We start from the raw sequence: 21,903 nt of genomic DNA on the forward strand, positions 1-21,903 counted from the left end.
ATTGGATCATTTTTCTCAATAAATAAATGAACAAATGTTACGTATCCCGTAACTGGGTCACTTACCAGCAAAGATAGAGAGGTCCGTTGAAGTCTGATGGTACTATTTTTAACAGTATTTATTGATAAAATACACAAAATAATATCAATGCAAACATACAGATAATATACGTTGTCAATACTAAATCTAAAAGCGCGGGTATAATAATAATAAGAAATAGCTCTATCGTTGTCTAGGGGATAATGTATTGTCCGATGGAAATATAAAAGTCATTCAAGCTGCAGCTTTTTGGTTGGAGAGAAAGACGGGTTAAAACTTGCCCATTCCTTTTATGATGTCAATCCTTCAAGAGTCGTTGGGAGTTGATTTCCCCGTTGTTAGCTAAAAACCGTTCTTCCGTGGTAAAGGCCCACCGATTCCGGGGCAAATGGAAAAGGACGCACATGGCCTTTCCACCGGCTTTCGCTATTACGGGATCGCTAGCGTTTCTTCTGGTGCGTCTGAGGGGCTGTTCCCACAGACCCTCTTTTATCCTGACTCACAGGGTCTCAGATGTCAATCAGGTTGGGATGATGCAATCCCTCCACCAACCAGCCCACTTTGCCTGAGGGCTTCCACGAAGCACAGTATTTTAATACACAATTCCGTCTCCAAGAGACAATGGCCGTTTCCCGTAGCTTTATATCGCCGGGGGGGTCAAGACATTCCAAACGTCTCTCTCTCATTTCCTGGGTCTCCTGACCCAAATCAATAGCGATCCTGCGATTCTCAAAAAGGAGGGGGCTGCAGGCGTAACACAAGTATAATGTTTTGTGTGTTATTTTGTGGATTACTGACTACCTGACAGATAGACTCCAGCTTGTACAGCTGGATAGTTCTGTCTGAGATGGTGGTGAGTGGCACTGGAGCTCCACAAGGGACTGTCCTGTCTCCGTTTCTGTTCACACTGTACACCTCAGACTTTCAGTACAAATACGAGTCTTGCCACTTGCAGAAGTTCTCTGATGACTCTATGGTGGTTGGGACCATCAGAGACGGGCAGGAGTCAGAGTACCGAGGACTGGTGGACAACTTTATGGAGTGATGCAGGAGGAATCACTTGCTCCTGAATGTGGCCAAAACCAGGGAAATGGTGATTGATTTCAGGAGGAAGAGGACTGGTACGAGTCCTGTATACATTCTCAGAGTAGTTGCGGTGGTGGAGGAGTACAAATACTTGGGTGTTCACCTCAACAACAGACTTGACTGGAAAACCAACACCAAGGCTGTTTACAAGAAGGGGATGAGCAGACTATTATTTTTAAGGAAGCTGAGATCCTTCAATGTGTGCAACAGGATTCTGTACATCTTTTACCAGTCTGTTGTAGCGAGTCAGACTTCTTTGCAGCTTTATGTAGAGGGTGCAGCATCAGTGCTGGTGATGCAAAAAGACTAAATAAACTCATCAGAAAGGCTGGATCCGTCCTTGGCTACAACCCGGACTCTTTTGAGTTAGTGGTGGAGAGGAGGTCACTAAACAAATTGTTATCCATTATGGACAAATAGGCACATCCTCTCCATGACCTACTGAATAAGCAGCAGAGAACCCTTTCAAACAGACTCATTCAGCTCCAATGTCACAAGAATCGTTACAGAAAAATCTTTCCCACGTAATGCAATAAGCATATACAACAGTTCATCTCTGTGCAACAGGAGAACACACACCATAGTACAATAGTCCCTGTTTTATTATTTCATACATTATTGCACAATATTGCACACTAGTAAACTATTCTGTATTTTATTAGTTAATTATATGTATTAATTAAAATATATATATTACTGTGAGTGGGTGGGAGTATTTGCTCACAGGGAGTGTGTGAAGTGTCTAATGCAGCAGTGTAGTAGTACTTGTCTTTAGTGCATGTTGCATACCACATAGTGCTCTCTGCTTACAGATATTGCCGCTGGCTAGCCTTTTCAACAGAGGATGAAAAGAGGAGCCGAGTGTGTAAGCCTCCTCCTGCCAGTACAGAGCCTCTCCACCACCAAGACTCCTGCAGTGCCTCCTCGGAGCCACACGCGGAAACTGGGTATCTTACGGTCCCGGGCTAAACTACAGGGGATCTCGGAGCAGCAGTGGGCCCCAGAGACGTGGAGTGCAGGCCCACCACTGTGTGGACATGCCCTGGTGCCCGTCAACCACTGTCCCAGCTGTGGGTAAGTAGCCCCACTGCCTTGTGACAAGTCTGTTGAATCAAGGCTAAGGGAGCACACCCTGACAGAAAAGCAATGCGCTGGCAGTGTGCAATAGGCGGGCCTTAACAGACCAAGGACCCAGCAGCCTCCTGCAACCAACATGTGGGACCGGTTGTCCTGGGATTACCCTTGCCACCAGGATTTAACTCAACATGGTGAAGATAGTGCTACTGGGGATGGCACACCCCCTGTAGCACTTTAATATTTTCCTTAGGGAGGAACTGCGGGAGGTGAAGGGCCAGCAAGCCCAGCACTTTGCCGCCGAATCCTCCAAGATCATCTTCCGATCGAGGGTCCAAACCGTGGAGCAGGACGAGATGTGCTCATGATTCTTCTTCCAAAAGGTGCACAGGGGGAGCTCTGTGATCCACAACCTTAAGGAAGAGGACGGCTCAGTCGTGTCCTCGCAGACGGACATACTGAGGATCTGCAGGTCCTTCTATGCCGGTCTGTACGGAGAAAAGGCCACAGACTCCACAGCCTCCCGCAACTTCCTGACGTCTATCACACAGGTCGAGTTGTATTCGGCTCTGTGGAACCGGATGGGCCCCGACCTGCTGGAAGTGTACAACGCTACGCTCCTGGCAGGCAGCATGTCAGAATCCATGCGGAAGGGCATCATCACCCTTATATACTTTGTACAAGCAGAAGGGAGAAAGGGAGGACATTAGTAATTGGAGGCCCATCTCACTCCTGAATGTGGACTACAAGATCCTGTCCAAGGCTATCGCCAACAGGGTCAAGTCTGCACTGGAGCAGGTGATCCACCCGGACCAAACCTGTGCTGTACCAGGCAGGAAGATCTCAGACAGCCTCACGCTGCTGAGGGACACCATCGCCTACGTGCAGGACAGGGGGGTGGACGCCTGCCTGGTCAGCTTGGACCAGGAGAAAGCCTTCGACAGGATATCGCACATGTACATGGTGGATGTACTCTCCAAAATGGGATTTGGGGAGAAAATCCAGAATTGGATCAAACTGCTCTACACAGACATCTGTAGCGCAGTCCAGGTCAACAGGTGAGAAACAGACAGCTTCCCCATCAGGTCTGGAGTCAGGCAGGGCTGCCCTCTCTCCCGTCTTGTTCATGTACTGCATAGAACCCTTTGCCGAAGCCATCAGGAAGGATGAGGGTATAAGAAGGGTGACGCTGCCAGGCAGTGGAGGGACCCAAGTCAAAACCTCCCTGTACATGGACGACGCCACCGTCTTCTGCTCTGATCCGAGGTCAGTTCACAGGCTGATCAGCATCTGCGAACAGTTCGAGCAGGCGTCGGGGGCCAGGGTCAACCGCACGAAGAGCAAAGCCATGCTCTTCAGCAACTGGCCTGGCCGATCCAGCGTCCCCTTCTCCATCAGGTCTGATCACGTGAAGGTGTTGGGGATCTGGTTCAGAGGGGCTGAGGTGTGCAACAAGAACTGGCGGGAGCAGACTGCCAAGGTGAAACAGAAACTGGGGCTGTGGGGAGGGCGCTCCCTATCGATAGCGGGCAAGAACCTGGTCATCAGGTGTGAGGTGCTCTCAGGGCTGTTGTACTTGGTGCAGGTGTGGCCAGTCCCCCGCTCCTTCAGCTCGGAAATCACCCGAGCCGTCTTCAGATTCGTCTGGAGATCTAAGACGGAGCAGGTCAGATGGACCACTATGCACAAGTCCCTGGACAATGTCCCCAATGTCGCCCTCAGCCTGATGGCCAGCTTCGTGTGTGGCTGCATCAGGTTGTGTGTGGATCCCAAGTACGTGGGCACCAAGTACCACTATGTGCCCAGGTTCTACCTGTCGCCCTGGCTACAAAGGATGGGTCTGGCCCCTTTACTGCGCATCACCCCGTCAGCTGGTTGTTGCCGCCATACCTGTCCTTCGTAGAGAAGTTCTTTCAGGTCAACAGTGGGGTAGTTCCCTGAGCAGACCATCCAGTTCATCTGGCAAAATGCCTCATCGCCAGACCTCACCAACAGGCACCAAGACCTCGCCTGGCTGGCGGTGAGAGGGGCCCTCCCAGTCCGATCCCTCCTGTACGCCCGGAACGTCGTCTCCACACCCCTCTGCCCACGGGAGGACTGCAGTGAGGAGGAGTCAGTGACCCACCTCTTTGCACACTGTGGGTTCACGGAGAAGGTGTGGAGGAGGATGGAAGGGACAGTGTCGAGGTTCATCCCCAGCAGCTGCGTAACAGAGGACTCTCTGATCTACGGGCTGTTCCCGGGGACGCACACCGAGACCAACATCCGGTGCTGCTGGCAGATCATCAACTTGGTGAAAGACGCTCTTTGGTCGGCCCGAAACTTGATGGTCTACCAGCACACGGAGATGTCCGTGGGAGAATGCTGCCGACTGGCACATTCTCGGCTGCAGGAGTACGTGCTGAGGGACGCACTCAAACTCGGTGCAGCCACCACAAGGGCCCGGTGGGGAAGGACCACAGTCTAGGGTTCTTCTCCCGCGGGAGTTGAGGGGTGGGGGTGGCGGGGTGTATACCCCTGAACAAGTGTATGTAAATATGAAGTAACAGAGTGCCACATGGGTGGCTAAAGTGTGGGAATGTAAAGACTGTAATGGAAACATTTGTAAAGGACTGAGAGTCATTGAATAGTTTATTGTATATAATTTTATTTTTGAATAAAGTATATTTTGATTAAAAAAATATATTTTCCTTGCGCAGTTCTCCACCTCTGACAATGGTGAACAATACCTGGACCTTACATATGGTTGAAGTCTGACGGCGATGGAGCGTCTGGCAACGGGAGCAGGTACAAATAGACTGGGAGCTCCTAGTCAGAACCCTGCAAGGCAGCGGCACAGGATATTTGGTCACTAGCAGCTGGGACTGAGTGGCAGGTGTTTTCGGCAGACCCCGGTGCGACTGAGCAGCCCTATTTAGGGACCGCACCTCTCACCCCAATTGGGGAAGGACCTAGAAAAGGTGGCCTAAAAATTGCCCATTCAATCACTCACCTGGATAGGTTACTGAGCCTATCAGACTATTCCACTACTGCGGTCAAAATAAGAAACAATACAACTTAAACTGACAGCATGGAATATAAGGACTCTCCTGGACTCTGACAGACCTCACCGGAGAGCAACCTTGATCGCTGCTGAGCTGAGGCGCTACAACATTGACATTGCTGCCCTGAGTGAGACCAGGCTCCTGGATGAAGGCTCTTTAACAGAGGAAGGGATGGGTTACACCTTCTTCTGGAAAGGTTCCCCTCAGGTGGACAACATCTCCACGGAGTAGGATTGGCCATCAAGAACATCTTTCTACCAAGTCTCACAGAAACACCTGTTGGCATTAGTGAAAGACTAATGACCCTCCATATCCCCCTGGCAAAGAAACATTATGCCACACTTCTCAGTGCCTATGCACCAACTTTGCCATCTGAGAATGAGGCCAAGGAATGCTTTTACCAGACATTAGATGACGCTCTTTGCCGGATCCCTAAGAATGATAAGATCCTGCCGCTTGGGGACTTCAACGCCAGGGTGGGACAGAACAACAGGATATGGAGTGGAGTGCTAGGTAGGCATGGTATTGGCTAGGTGAATGCAAATAGCATGAGGCTACTTACTCTTTGCACTGAGCATGACCTTACCATAACCAACACCATCTTCCAGCAGAAGGCAAAATATAAGATCTCGTGGATGCACCCTCGCTCTAAACATTGGCACATGATCGACTTCATCATTGTGAGACGTAGTGACATCAAGGTTGTTCTCATCACCCATGACACTAGAGGTGCGGAGTGCTGGACTGACCATCGTATGATTGTGGCCAAGCTCCATATGAAAGTACATCCCCCCTTGCGGCTGCAAAAGCCCAATAAAAAGCAGCTAAATTGTAACAGCCTGAGAAACACAGAAGCAAAAAGTGAGTTTCAACGCATCCTAGCTGAGAAACTAAGGGAGCTGGAACCTTGTCTGAGTTCAGAAAATACCATGGAACAACAGTGGACCTATATCAGCTCTGCGCTCTATGAGGCAGCAGCCCAATCCATCGGCCAGAAGAGCAGGAACCACCTAGACTGGTTTGGCGATAACTTAGATACCATCCACAACTTGCTTAAGGACATGCACAAAGCATACTGGGCAACTTTAGATAATCCTTCATCCACCAGCATCAGACAGCTCAGAGTTAAGTGCAAAAGGCAATACGGGCCATGCAAAATAAGTGGTGGACTGAAAAGGCACATGAAATCCGGTCCTTTGCTGATAATAATGATATGCATAATTTTTACAGTGCTGTCAAAACCATCTACAGCCCAATAAATCGATGCGTTACTCCCCTGAAAACAGCAGATGGTCTAACACTTCTGAAGAATCAGAATACCATTCTGCTGCGGTGGGCTGAGCATTTTAACACCCTGCTTAATCAGGATTCTGACGCAGACCCCACCATCCTGGATGAACTGCCTGAACTTCCTCCTATCCACCACCTCAGTCTACCACCAACCTTCCAGGAGGTTCTATCGGCTGTCCATTCCCTCAAGAACAACAAGTCCCCTGACACTGACAATATCCCTGCTGAGTTACTGAAGAACAGAGGGTACATGTGTATGTGCACCTTCTACCAGTACATCACTAAGGCCTGGACTGACAAGAACATCCCACAGCAATGGAGAAATGCAAACATCATTGTCATTTATAAGTACAAGGGTGTCAAGGTCATCTGCGGCAGTATAGTAGGGGTATATCATTCCTTTCTGTTGCTGGAAAGGTCCTGGCTAAGGTGATGCTTCAGAGGCTCATCAGCAACATCACCGGGTCAATGTTGCCTGAATCGCAGTGTGGATTTAGGAAGAACAGGAGCACGATTGACATGATCTTCACAGCCTGGCAGCTTCACGAAAAGCGCCGGGAGCAACATCAGGACCTGTTTATGGCCTTTGTCGACCTCTCCAAAGCATTCAACACTGTGCAAAGAGACCTCTTATGGGATGTCCTCCTCAGATTTGGCTGTCCCAACAAATTTGTTAACATCCTCCACCAGTTCCATGATGGGATAACTGCTCGGATGACCATAGAAGGACAAGAGTCCGAGCCCTTCCTTGTACGTACAGGGGTGAGGCAGGGGTGTGTGCTAGCACCAGTGCTCTTTAACATCTTCCTCTTGTGTGTTACCAAGCTTCTCCACAATGAGATTGAAGATAGCAGCGGTGGTGTGGCAGTGGACATCAGATTAGATGGCAACCTTTTTGACATCAGGAGGCTCCACGCAACTACCAAACTCATTAGTAAGCGGGTCCTGGAGCTGCAGTATGCAGACGACTGTGCTCTTGTGGCCCATACCCCGGAGGATCTTCAGACTGTCCTCACTGTGGCAGTGAGAGCGTACAGCAGGATGGGGCTGACCGTCAATACCACCAAGACAGAAGTGGTTTGCCAGTGCAGTACCAGTGTCCCACCCACCCTACCTGCCTTCACTGTTGGTGATGAAAAGCTGTCTGTAGTGCCATCTTTCAAATATCTGGGGAGCATTCTCTCTGAGGATAGCGGCATTGACGGCGACATCCAGAGCCGCATTAAACAGCCATCAGCTGCCTTTGGGAGACTTCGGCGTAGAGTCTTTCAGAACAGGCGCCTTCGTCCCTCCACAAAGGTCGCCGTATACCAAGCGGTCTGTGTCACCACCCTCCTTTATGGCTGTGAAGCTTGGGTAACCTACAGCAGTTACATCAAGTCCTTGGAGCGCTTCCACATAAGCTGCCTCCAGCGCATCCTGGGAATTACCTGGTGTGAGTGGGTGCCTCACACTGAAATACTTGTAAAGTCCAACTGCAGAGGTATTGAGGCCATGACTACCCAGCATCAGCTGCAGTGGCTGGGGCACGTGATAAGGATGCCCCCATGTCGGCTACCCCGCAGAGTGTTATACAGCCAGCTACATCATGGTCAACGCTCAGCTGGAGGGCCGAAGAAGCGCGTCAAGGATCAGATGAAGAATGCTTTAAGGAAGTGCAAGATCAGACCCGAGGACCCGGAGGATGTTGCTGCTGACCATATCACTTGGCGACAGCTGTGTCGGGACGGATTCGTATTCTGGAGATGGAAAGAACAACCAGAAGACAGCAGAAGAGAGCCAGGAAGAATGCAGCCATGGTTACCACCACTACCACATATACATGTCCCACCTGCAATAGAACTTGTGGGTCCAGGATAGGACTGTATAGTCAAAGATCTCACCGTTAAAGGAGTGGACATCATCACTGGATTTCAATAGACAACTGAAGAGATATTGCATGTTTTTAAATATTACTGCTGTAATGAAATAATTTCCCACTTGGGATCAATAAGGTACTTACCATTATTATTATTATTATTTAATTGGGTTCTCTTCATCTAGTTTTAGGACTTGCATGAAGATCTGATCACATTTTAGGTCATATTTATGCAGAAATAGAGAAAATTCTACAGGGTTCACAAAACTTTCTAGCACCACTGTATTTGGCAGAAAGCACTAGCCAATGTATATATAGCAATGGCCAACAAAACAACAAGGTGATGCTGCATTAGGGTTCAGATTAATGATTTTGTTTCTTTTCCCTTGTAGTTTTAGCTTCCTTTATGCTTGCTTATATATTTGTATAATTATCTGTTTGTCCACAAAGTTGAATTGTGGCTTCCACAGTACCTTTTTGCTAATTCCTTATCTAAACTGATTTAGGCCAGTTTACAGTATAAAAGGGACAGCATGTACTCAAGTTGTTGCTTCATTTCACCTGCCTTGCTTGCTAGTACAGGCTGACCCTGCTCGACTTGTACGTTACTATGATAAAACTGTATAATTACATCTCATTCTTGACTTCCAAAGAACCTTCTAGATACCATCTTCAGATGAAACACTGATAACCAAAATTGCCTATTTTTTTTTAAAAACCATGACTTTATTACCATTAGCCAGTTCCTCATTCCTTAATACCACAAGGTCTTATAAATGCAACTAACAAAAGAGTTGCATAATATCTTCTCTGAAAGAAAGCACTTCTGCCAGTACAACATCTGCTTAGTGCCACACTGTAGTATTCAGCCAAGATTTTTGAGCTCAGGCTGCTGGCATGGAGATTGAAAATACATCTCTGGCACAGCAATGAAGGTTCCACCAAAAAAGACAACTGGCAAAAGATCTGAAAGAAAATGAAGTTCAAATTTTCTTCTATTGCATTTTAACTCAGTGTGATATTTCTAAAATCCAAGCAATAAAATTATTTGGTAAACACGATGAAATCTGCAGATGCTGGAAATTCAAGCAACACACACAAAATGCTGGTGGAATGCAGCACCTATAGGGAGAAACGCTGTCGATGAAGGGTCTCAGCCCGAAACGTCAACAGCGCTTCTCCCAATAAAATTATTTGGTGCTTGTCTGATGTGTAATTTTGTTACATTGAGATACTGAAGGGTTTGACAGACTGCAGAGCAGCACAAGTTGCTCATTTCAACCACAGTCTTCTCGCAAAATGCCAAGTCAAAGAAAAATTGAAATAATTTTTCATTGAATATAAAAAATTTTGGAACATTAATTGGTTTAACACTGAGGGAGGATTGAAAATTTACTAGAATCTAGATCCAGCACTGCTCACCTCTGCACGGCCAAATGAAATGCGGCTTCTATCGGATCCTGTATTCTCATTCTGCGGTGGAAGATCATGCTCCCAGTCGCCTGTGTCTGGTGAATAAACGAGAAAAAAATCAAAAGCCAGAGAAAAGCCAATAAGCCATCTCCTGGCAATTCCCTTCTCCTTGGCTACCTGAAGAGCACAGTTCAATCCACAACAGGCTTAATTGATCCTCGAAAGTTGTGTATCAAACCTGAAATAATTCAGCAGCAGAATTTGCAGCCACTGGGCATAATCCACTAACAATACTCAACAGAAAATACATCACCCAGTAATTCACAGGTTCCAGATGAATTTCAGTTCTTTCCTCTTTCTAAATTTAGAAAGGGAATTAGATAAGGAGCTAAGAGAGTTATTTGCTGAGCTATAGGGAAAGAGCTTGTGGAATGGGACAGGATGGCATAGAAGTTCTTTAATAGGGGCTGGCAGACCTGATGAATGAATGGTCTTATGCTCTGTAACAATTTGGTGAATTACTTTCAGATCAAATGCATTTTATTAACAAAACAAGTTACCAGGAGAGTAGCAAGTAAATAGCAATACAGAAGGCAGAGATTCACAAAGCAAAACATTATAATTAAAGGAGTTTATTAAACACTGGGAGGATTGTCAGATGTGAGACTGGCTCTTAAACAATTCTTAAGCAAGAGCCCAACAACTCATTTGAAAGTGAATTAAAGAACAAATAAGCAGGACTATTAAAGGATACAAGGACTGAACAAAATAGTGGGATTGGATGTGATGGCCATGGTCGATTCTCCACTTCATACACAGCTATAAATTTACTGAATGTCCCATTCTAAGTACCAGGCACAAAAAAACTAAGAAAATGCAAGAGGAACAACAGCAGGGGACAGCAGGAAAGTTGGATGTTGGTTTAGGGAAAAGGGGGTGATGGGGACAGGGAGAAGGACAGAAAGACCATAAAACATACAAAGTATAGCAAAGGATGGTATAGGAAAGGAAATGTAGTAGGAAATGAGGACTATGAAGATATAAGACCATAAGACATCAGGGATCTGAGTAGACTGGAGGGTGGGGAAGGGAGAAGGGGGCTGATGGTGTTATAGGATGACACTGAGAAAGAAAATGACTATTTGAGTGTGCATCAATAAAATAAATGAGAAAAATTAAGTGGCTGTTAGAGAGATCATATTCATGATATTTTTCTGGATTTCTACTCATTGTTACAAGTAAGAAGTAAGACTTTCCAACATTCCTTCCTCTGCTGAGCTAAAGCTCAGGGATCAGTTGAAGGCTGGCTTAAAACACAGAGAACATGGCTACTAGCACAAGAGTAACTTGTTCAAAGGAAAATGATCATTTTGCGTCTGTTATAAGAATCTCACATCCCAGCATCTCACGTGGAAAGGACCTTGCTTAAGTGTCCTCAGTTTGCACTCCATTACAGCCACTGGAACACACGCCAGTTTCCCAGAGTCCATGCGTGCCCACAAATCCAAGATAGGGATTTAGATTTGGAAGCGAGGAGAGTGTGGGGCAAGAATTAGGCGGATTTAACAGTCATTTCTCAGTTGAGGATTAAGCAAAATTTTAGTCCTCCCTGCAAACTGCATGGGTGCACGGCTGGGAAGTAACTGAAATAAATGCTCGTGCACACAGAGCCTTTGTTACCACACAGCTGGAATTTTCTTAACATTTAAACACTTAAAGTGCCACACAGTTTTTAGGTTGGGTAACAATTTCCTGCTCAGAGCAATGGTCCGCGCAGCTGTAAAAAAAACATTATAGAGGGAATGTTGGTCCTACCTTCAGTCGATCTTTCAACAATAGCTAATGTTTCCGAGTGTCGAATCGAACTTGAGCCATCCTAAAGGAAATAAAATTAAGTACTTTGAAAATTGAGAACAGGAGTCGGAGGGGGAGGATGGGGGAAGATGACATGAAGGCAAAGCCATGGTTCTCCACGTACTGTGCAAGAATTCTGGGAATGGATTGGTTGCATTGCTGTGGATTATGGTAACACAACTTTGAGTAACACAAACTTATGAACAAGAGCAATAGAGCAAGGATAAGATGCTTCTTGAGCCAGAACACAGATTCTAGCACAAGAGTTAATAACTTCACAAAGATATTTTACTAAAGAAGATAGATGCAGGTAACAGGTGGTTCTTCCTTTAGTCAGGACAAGGAGGTCTTACCGGTAAGGAGCCTGTCGCTTTGCTAAGTTGTTCCTGAAGTTGCTGAATGTGTTTCTCCACCTCCTGCTGATCTCGAAGCACCTGTGGTGATGGGTTCCTCGTGTACTTCTCCCTAAGTTGCTTTTCGAAAAGAGCAATTACACTTAGACTGAAAAGTGAGTTAACAAATCAGGTCCATTGGAAGGCAATACATTCCTCTGTGTCTATTTAACCCATGTGGAATTAATCGACACACAGTTCAAATTATTTAGAGAGAACACAGGTGCTCACACAAATGAAGAGTCCCCACCATTCCAGCAGATGCTTATCAGAAGGATGGACTATTTACAGCTGGTAACAAACTCAAAGCGACAATGTGACTGGCCTCTTTGTTGCAATGGGACTCGTAAAGGAAGCTTTAGTTAATAAGTAATCTATCATGTACCAGGCCTACAGCATTTGAGGCCAATATTAGAATCTGTGAGAATCTGACACAGGGCAAGAATAACTTCTGACAAAATCATAAGTTTAATGAGTGAATGTCAAATTGCACAGGATTGCTCAACTTCTACATTCCAAATGGGGAAGCAGACTTTCATTTTTAATCAGCTTTCTCGTTGTAAATGGTACAATTTGACGTACCTCGAGCTGTCGTAACTCAGTGCCTAACATGTTCCTCAGAATCTCAACCTTCTGGTTATGCACAATATTGTCTTCCTGTGAAAAGAACGTGAGTGAAAGTCAGATTCCATTCTGGACACTTGGTGGAAGTATCTAATTTACATTAAAACAGGAAACAGTACAATCAGCAGAGGCAACAGAAACAGAAAACCAAGGATATTCACAGAGAAAATATACAGGGAGAGAGGAGGGAGGGAGAGAGAAAAATGCAGAGACAGAAACTTGGAGGGAACGAGAAGACACTGGAAAGAGACAAGAGATACTGACAACGAGAGATATCCAGATATACACCCACTGACAGACAGAAGTTAAGAAAGCTTAATATAGGTCCACAATCCCTTATCCGAAATCCTTGGGGCCAGTTGCATTTTGGAATTCAGAATCCCTCCATATTGGTTCCAGGACCCCCCGCGGATACCAAAAAACACGTATGCTCAAGCCCCTTATTTAACCTGTCTCAATGCAGGTGGACTTTAGGACCCGGCGGAGCTCCAGACCTACACACATCCTCCCGTATGCTTTAAATCATCTCTAGATTACTTATAATACCTAATACAATGTAAATCCTATGTAAATAGTTGTTATACTGTATTGTTTGGGGAATAATGACAAGCAAAATATTTTATTTCCAACAAAAACATTCAACAAAACATAAAAATATCCAGCTTCAAACGAACCGAATCAAACACATGGTAAATGACTTATTGGAATAAATGTAGAACATCACTGTCATTATAAAACTTCAGTAACTTGTCTTTCTGTTTCTTTAAATCATAAACAGTGGTAGTTCCGACACCATACTCTTCAGTAAGACGCCGCACAGACACACCACGATCAAGCTTCTGCAATAACTCCACTTTCTGCGTTATTGATAATGTTAGATGCTTCCTTCTCTTTTTCTCATTGTTACCCAATAGGGGTATCTGCAGCTCTTTTTGACATTTTCACAGTGAAATTAAACACAAAGTCAACAGTGACACAAAATATCAGCGAACAGCAAATGCACGCGTAACCAGTACGAGCGCTGAGCCACAACTGACGTCTGGCGGCCTCTGCTAGTGCTGCCACGTCACACCTGAGTGACATCTGCCGTTGGCGAAAAGAACTTCGGTTTTTGGAGCTTTTTGGATTTCAGAATTTCGAATAAGGGATTATGGACCTATATTCACCCTTTTAGCTCTTTAGAAGCAGCTCAAAGTTTAGGTCTAATTAGAATAAATCTTGAAATGTGCAATTCATGCAAATACCCCTCAGAAATTGAATATTCTTGGTGATTTGGCAGAGTAGTGACACTATAGGCGTACATCAACACCACTCAAGGAGATTTCAATTTTACAAGCTACCAACTGCTCAAGTGGTGAAGCACCATTTCCACCACTAGAGGGAAAGAAAACATTGGTCATGGTTTTATACTGTGAGGCAGCCAGTTAATATTGAGGCATCAGCAAGCAAGGAGGATTGTGGGTTTAATAATCACTTGTCCCATCTCCCCTTGTTAACTAACAACTACCTCTGTCAGGAATACAGTTCTATTGTCAAAGGTGATTGTAATTCTGCCACTCAAAGAACACACAGATGTGACAAAGTCTACTACAGAATACAGCACAAATCCTGCAGAAATCTAAAGACGGGTTAATACCAGAGAGCACTAATGCCAGTCAGTTCAGAGAGAAAAAACATTTTCTGTAGTGCTGCAAATTGGCTACCTATGGAAATAGTTTCAGCTTTGCACACTCACCGCCACAGGCATGGGACTTGTGATCCTCTCGGGGCAGCTGCTGCTTGAAGAGTGGAGAGAGAAAGTTGTATTTGGGGACATCTGACCTTGCTGTCCAGGGAAAAAGATACCCCCAGCATCTCCATCAGCAGAAGTCAGTGGAATCTGGGGAGAGCCAGGGGGGCGGCCTAGGACTGTGAGAGCCACATACGACCCAGCTGGTAATAGAAAGTGAAACAATGTTCAAATTTCTAAAAGTAGTTACCAAGTAGTCTGCCAATCCAAGGGTGCTATAACAAATGAGCACCTTATATGGCCCTTCGCAATTCTCTAAGTGAGTTGCTTTGCATTGCAAACAACTGTTCAGGCAAAGTTGTGTATTCAGATAAGAACCAGATTACCAAGTCATTATCTGATTAACATTTGGGGATTTTTGTTGTGCACAAATTGACAGTTTCTTACAATGGCGACCACACTCATATGTACTTCAATGGATGTAAAAGTTTTCAGATATTCAGAGTTCTATAGGACGTTGCACAATGCAAGTGTTACTTTCTGATTGGCAATGAAAGGCAATGCTCATCAACTGTTCAAGGAACAATGTGTAAAATTAATCTTAAAGAAACACCCACACTGCCTTATCACAAATATCACCCAATGGTTTAACCACTAATTCTGCAGCTGCTTCACTGAGGAACTTCCAATGAAGTGGTTGTGGTCTTAACTACTTTCCTGCATCAAAATGAAGAAGGTGCCAAGGCACAGAGCCCTGGTATGGACCGCATATGACAGCTGTAATTCTGGAAATCTGCAACCACTGCCAGTCATCTTAAAAATCTGCAAAGGCAAGCTTTGTTATTGAGCATACGCTTAAGGCAGGTCATCAGGACTTGAGTCACAGTGGTTATAGTCCATTTGCCAGCAAAGTTCAATTAATACTTCAGCCCTGTCATACTGCTGAGTTCATCTGCTTCTCCAGAACACGAGTAGGAAATCTATGCTGAAGGGCAGACAGGAGCACTGCTTTAATCTGTATCCATTTCAATGCATACAAGTCCAACAGGTAAGACAGCTGAACTGAGGGCACAGATTACCTCTAGAGACTGGAATATTGTGTCCATACTAGAAACATAACTGAGTATTGGCCAGGACTAGTAGCTCAATGTTCTGGGACACCAATGTTTTAGATGTGATGGGGAAAAAGTAGAAGAGAGTGAGCTGTCTTTTTAATAAGGGAGGACATAACTACAGCGCTTAGATGGCATATTGAGGGAAAATCTAAAAATAAAAAGGGAATGGTCACCTCAATATGACTATATTAAAGACCTAAACCCCAATAGTCAGCGGGAACATGAGCAGATTTGTCAAGAAATTGCACATAGTTGTGAGAATGGCAGAGCATTGCTACTGGAAGATTTCAATTTTTCTAGTATCGACCAGGCCATCCAAAGTGCAAAGGACCTGGCTGGGGCAGAATTTGAACAGTGCATTAATGACAGTTCCCTCATACAATATATCAAGGAACTTACTTGGGAAGAAGCAGAGCTGGACCTCCTCTTAGGGAATGAGGCTGACCAAGTGACAAGGGGAGATTTTGGGTCAAGTGACCGCAATCCTATTAGTTTTAAAGTAATTCCGTAAAAAGAACTGTTCCATAGGTTGCTGTCCTGAACTGAAGAAGGGACAACTTTGAGGGTATTAGACTTTGGATCTTGCTGTGCTCAACTGGGCAACTCTATTTATAGGCAAAGAAACAGTTGGCAAGTGGGAGGCTTTTAATAGGGTCATACCAAGAGTCCAGGAGCAGCATGTTACTGTTAGAATGTAGGGTAGGCACACCAAATTCAGTGAACTCTGGGTGATAAAAGATAGAGATCCCTGGTTAAGAAAAAGGAAGTGTATATTGCTTTTAGGCGGCTGGGTACAAATTAATCCATTGACCAACATTAAAAAAGTTTAAGAGCAGGATTAAGAGGGAAATCAGGAGGACAAAAAGAGGGTATAAGATGGATTTGGCAGTCAGGGGTAAAGATAATCTCAAGACATTCTTCAGAAACAAGAAGAGAAAAAGGGTGACAATGAGAGACTAGATCCTCTCCTAAAGACTATCAAGACCATAGTGGTCTAAGACTCTTTCACCATAGGGAACATCTATTCCACATTCACTCTATCAAGGTCTTTCACCATTTGATAGGTTTCAATGAGGTCACCTCTCATTTTTCTGAATTCTAGTGAATACAGGCCCAGAGCCATCAAACACTCTTCATATGACAAGTCATTCAATGCTGAAATCATTTTTGTGAACGTCCTTCGAACTCTCTCCAGTTTCATCACATCTTTTCTCAGATAAGGGGCCCAAACCTGTTCACAAGCTCCAAGAGAGGACTCACCAGTGCTTTATAAAGTTTCAACATTACATCCTTGCTTTTATATTCTAGTGCTCTTGAAATGAATGCTAACATTGCACTTGCCCTCCTCACCACAGACTCAACCTGTAAATTAACATTAAGGGGGTCCTGCACAAGGACTCCCAAGTCCCTTTGCACCTCATTTTTTTTTGTATTTTCTCTTCACTTAGAAAAGTCAACCCTTTCACTTCTTCTACCAAAGTGCATGACCATACACTTCCTGACACTGTATTCTTCTGCAATTTATTTGCCCATTCTCTTAATCTGTCTAAGTCCTTCTGTAGCCTCTCTACTTCCTCAGAACTATCTGCCCCTCCATCTATCTTCATATCATCTGCAAACTTTGCAAAAAGCCATTATCCAAATCATTGACAATAAATGTAAAAAGAATTGGTCCCAACACAGATCCCTGTGGAACACCACTAGACACCGGCAGCCAGCCAGAAAAGGCTCCTTTTATTCCCGCTCTTTGCCTCCTGCCAATCAGCCACTGCTTTATCCATGCTAGAATCTCTGCTGTCATAACACGGACTCATAGCCGGTTAAGCAGCCTCATGTGTGGCACTGTGTCAAAGGCCTTCTGAAAATCCAAGTACACAACATCAACCAATTCTCCTTTGTCTATCCTGCTTGCTATTTCTTCAAAAAATTCCAACAAATTTTTCAGACAAGATTTTCCCTTGAGGAAACCATGCTGACTAGAGCCTATTTTATCATTTCGCCAATTAAAGCAATGAGGGAGATTAAAACATTGAGGCAAATGCAGAAGGTAAGCGCTGACTGCCTGCCTTTTAATCGCTCTGCTACCAGAGAAGATAGAGCTTGCCGCTGTTTCCCAGTTTTTCTGCATTTTGGATATGGACTTGGACTATAGACCTTTTTCAGTCATAGTTCTATTTTAATATTCTGTGTTTTTCACCTGATCTTTCTTTTTTTTTGTGTAGGGAAGAGGGATTTCGGGGTCAATGTGCCTGCTCTGTTTGGCTTGTTTTTTTTGTGTGGGGATGAGGAATCTGAGGTTGATGTGCCTGTTCCATTTTTGTTCTTTTTTTGTGTGGGGAGGGGAGGATTTGGGCATTGATGATCATGCTGCCTTTCTTTTCTTTCTTGGTTTCAGAATTCAGAGTAGGGAGAATTTCAGAGTTGTAAATTTTGATAATAAATGAACCTTTGAAGGTGGACAGTCAGTCTTTTTCCCAGGGTTAGGGAGACCAAAACTCAAGGGCATAGATACAAAATAAGAGGGGATTGATTTAAGAGCCCCGAGAGGGAACTTCTTTACACAGAGACTAGTGAGAACCTGGAATGAGATGCCAGAAGAAGTGATCGAGGCGAGTACAACGGCAACATTTAAAAGGCATTTTGATAGGTACGTGGAGGGTCATGGGCCAAATGCCAGCAACAGGGACTAGCAGGGAGGATACTGTGGGCATCATGGCGAAAGTTGGGCCAAAGAGTTTGCTTCCCTGCTGCATGACTCTACGATTCTGAAGATTTATGGTAGAGCTGAGAAAACACACAATGTTAGACAGGAAAGGTCTGAGAGAATACTGCATCATTAGAATGGGCATGGCACAGAGAGCACTGCATTATACAATGGGGCAATACCAAGATAAATGTTTTACTAGTAGCCTTGCCATCTTTTAGATTGGTATCAGTCACTGGAACATTAAAGACACTGTGGCATAATTCAAAACAAGTACTGTATATCACAATAATATGATGCTATTTTAAGTTATCTCTTTCACTGCAACTAAGGCTTATTATACCTAGTAATCAACAGCTGAACAATGTGTCACCATGCCACATCATAACCACTAATAAACACAAGGAATTTTAAAGGTGTACAGCATGCCCATACAGTACTTCAACACACTTCTAGAAGGGAGGAGTATGCTGATGTACAGCCGTCGTGACGTACAACCACTCCATGAGGAACAATGCCTCTCCTTCATTTTGTTGGCTCCTCAACGATTTGCACCCTGCCTGATGAGCAGCCTCACCTGTTGTCACAAACATCTACTCGTACAGATTTCATGTTGTGTGGCTCAATTCTGCATCCTATGGATGACAGATGGTACTCGGTTTTTAGGAGACTTTTTATCAGCTAGTGCTCACTTACATTTAATTAATCGAACCACCTCCACATGGTTTGAATGTGTGACCAACGTTCCATTAACCTGCAAATAAAACACCAGTGACATTTTTCATATTCCTCACAACATAGGAAGAAAGCAGTCAATACTTTGTCTATGTCCGCTTCAGAGCAATACCACCAAATGAATTTACCCAAATGTTACCCCCTAACCTGTTATCTTTCACAGGCCCATTAATTCTCCTTGATTTTTCTGCTACCTATATTGACAACACCCAATTAACATAAAATTAGTGTGTCCTTGGGGCGTGAGAGGAAACGAGACCACATGAGGGAAACCTAGACAGCCACAGGAAATCATACAACTCCACACAGGAAACATGAAGATTGAAACTTATATCCTTGGAGTTGTGCGGCTACAGTGCTAAAGCTTTGCACCAATACCTGCGAGGCACGCTGATGCAATGCAACTGATAAATAATTCATTTAGACATTAATAACTATCAGATTTCAGAAAGCTTTATTGAAACTAAAGGAAATTACAAAATAAAATCTCGAATTAACTACAACTTGAAGAGGTGAAACTTTAACAGAATAACTATCCTGATGATCAAAATCCTATAACATTTACAAAACTCAGAAATAAATGACTGAAAGATGAATTGGGTAGTCTGTAATACCTTTCCAGTAGAAAAGATAAAGGGATGATTGTGGAACTATTCCAGAAAATAAGTAAAACAAAGAACAAGATTCCAAAAAAGCTACTAAAGAGAAAGTAGACAGAGACCACCTCATCACACATCAAGTTGGGGAAGAGGTCGTGTTGGGGAGAAAGGCAGGAAAAATTCCACCTCACAGCAAAGGAGAGGCCCAAAAAGCTAAGGTTAAAGCAGGCTGGCCATGGTAATAAAGCAAGCCAACTCAACTATCCATCTATTATAAGCCACTGATCATGGACTTGAAATTTTAACACTACTTTTTTTTCAAATTCTACCAGAACTGTTGAGTATTTATTGCATTTTCATTTTGATAAATAATCAGTCTACTGCTTAAAGAACATTGGTAACCTCAATAACTTAGCAAGAAGAATGAGCATGAATTTAGCAAGTGAACACATGGCCTGACAAACTCTTCCATTTTCTGATGTTGTTATAAAGTAGCTATGACAACATTTACAGATACAATTAAAGACATCCCACCTTTCCCGCATATTGATAGCGGCTCCCTGAGGCCCGCAAATTATATACAATATCCCGGAAATCGATTTTTTTCAGAGCGAGAGAGCACACCTTGGCAGAAGTGTTCCAAAAAATATATAAAACGTACTTCACCCCAGACTACACTAAGGTTACTCCTGCCTAATAAGGGTCAAAAATAATGACAGTGTTGCTCGCTGCACTGTTTGCAAGTGACTTTTCTATTGCCCACGGTGGGTTAAAATGTAAAAGGCATGTTGAGGTGAATTTAACAGGTGTCATTTGTTCATTAGCATAGCTAACATTATTTAAACTAGCTGGCTAGCTGCTAAGGAGCTACTCTATTGCAGACATCCCACCTCTCCCGGAAGTTCCAAGAGTCTCCCGCAAATTGATGGTGCTACCTTCCTGAATGAGTTTTTGCAGGGTGGGATGTCTGCAATTAATCACCTTATATTTCAACCAGTAACTTAATGCTTTTATAATGTGAGTGAGAAGCACAATAGCATAATGTGTGGAATGACAGAATTGCAGCAGGATGCATGGTCAGACTCATTACTTGGAATTTACAGTATCAAGCACACTGACAAAATCTCATGTTTCTACTGGGCATTTATCACCAGCTACAGTGTTCACAAGCACCCAAGTGGGAAGGGCTGTCAGTGAGCGACAAACCACAAATGCAACTTCTGGTAATCAACTTTGACCTGGTGAACATTATTAATTCCCACTGACAACCATGCCCACTCAGAATAACTCAACTTGCAAACCACCAATGCCAATGAAAGATGTACGTTACCTTAATGATTCTATCACCCTGCTGCACACCGGCACGTACGGCTGCTCCATCTGTAATACAAACGCAGAGAGCTGGTCAGAAATGGAACTAAATGGCGATATTCCAACTCCTGCTTCACAGAAAACCAAAATGCTTTATTGACATTTCGACATGGAATTTAGCAGAATGGGAACAGAACTAAAAGAAGCAGCCAGAGAAGCTATCAAACTTTAAACAGCAGAATAAGTGTATAAAATTACCCTCTTTGACGGACTGGACAAACACAGGATTATCCCCACTGACTGTCAGGCCAAACCCATTTTCATCTCTCTGGATTATGACACAGCGCTGAACTAGACCTGATCAGAAAGCAAATGAACAGGAATCAGTCTGTTGGTAACTTATCAAAATGCAAATAAAAGGAAACCTGGAAAGGCTCCAATATGAAACATATTCAAATGAAAAAGCAACCCGCACCCCACCCCCAGCCCTTCCACCATGCCCTACCCAACAGGTGGATCTATTTACCTTGTCCGAACAGCCCATTGAATGTACAAGTACACACATGGATGATAGTGAGGAAACGACAGCGGGGAAAACTTATTTAAATTGCATAGTATAAATCATGCAACATCAAGTTTTCCATTTTATGCATCACAATATCAATTGATTTTGATGAGGATGGGGAAAGAGGGTAGGAGGAAAAGGTAAAATGCAAAGAGAGCTGCCTGTTCAGTGTTGCATGTTGCATGCTGCTGCATCAAGTCAAAATTCGATCCCAAGGTCTCCAACTTTGCAACTCAGGCATTTAAGGCTTGGAACTTAGAGGAATCTAACCCCCACCTCACCCCAAAAATAAAAGATACTGCAGATGCTGCAAACCTGAAATATAAAATGCTCAAAATAATAATGAAACATTAATTAACTCCATTTCTGAATAGTTGCATCATTCTCTACCTTAATTCCAAGCAATGAACGTTTTAAAATTAATTTCCACTCATGGGGGTTGAAACTGTAGAACAGTCCACAAACAGTTCT

At 44.1% G+C, this 21,903-nt stretch overlaps 1 protein-coding gene across 6 annotated transcripts in view; it reads right to left on the bottom strand.

Annotated features, from left to right (window-relative positions):
• Window positions 1-21,903, bottom strand: part of LOC140716840 (rho guanine nucleotide exchange factor 12-like) — a 144,701-nt gene that overhangs the window by 70,669 nt on the left and 52,129 nt on the right. For all 6 annotated transcript variants that reach the window (XM_073029803.1, XM_073029800.1, XM_073029802.1 and 3 more), the window contains 8 exons: window positions 21,126-21,224; window positions 20,887-20,936; window positions 18,919-18,976; window positions 14,410-14,606; window positions 12,633-12,707; window positions 12,012-12,131; window positions 11,620-11,680; window positions 9,814-9,899 (listed from right to left, as the gene is read on the bottom strand). In XM_073029803.1, coding sequence (XP_072885904.1) covers window positions 9,814-9,899; window positions 11,620-11,680; window positions 12,012-12,131; window positions 12,633-12,707; window positions 14,410-14,606; window positions 18,919-18,976; window positions 20,887-20,936; window positions 21,126-21,224 — 746 coding nt within the window. The remainder of the gene's footprint in view (window positions 1-9,813; window positions 9,900-11,619; window positions 11,681-12,011; window positions 12,132-12,632; window positions 12,708-14,409; window positions 14,607-18,918; window positions 18,977-20,886; window positions 20,937-21,125; window positions 21,225-21,903) is intronic.

The sequence above is a fragment of the Hemitrygon akajei genome, chromosome 26 (genome assembly GCF_048418815.1).
Source record: "Hemitrygon akajei chromosome 26, sHemAka1.3, whole genome shotgun sequence".
Taxonomy (NCBI): Eukaryota; Metazoa; Chordata; class Chondrichthyes; order Myliobatiformes; family Dasyatidae; genus Hemitrygon; species Hemitrygon akajei.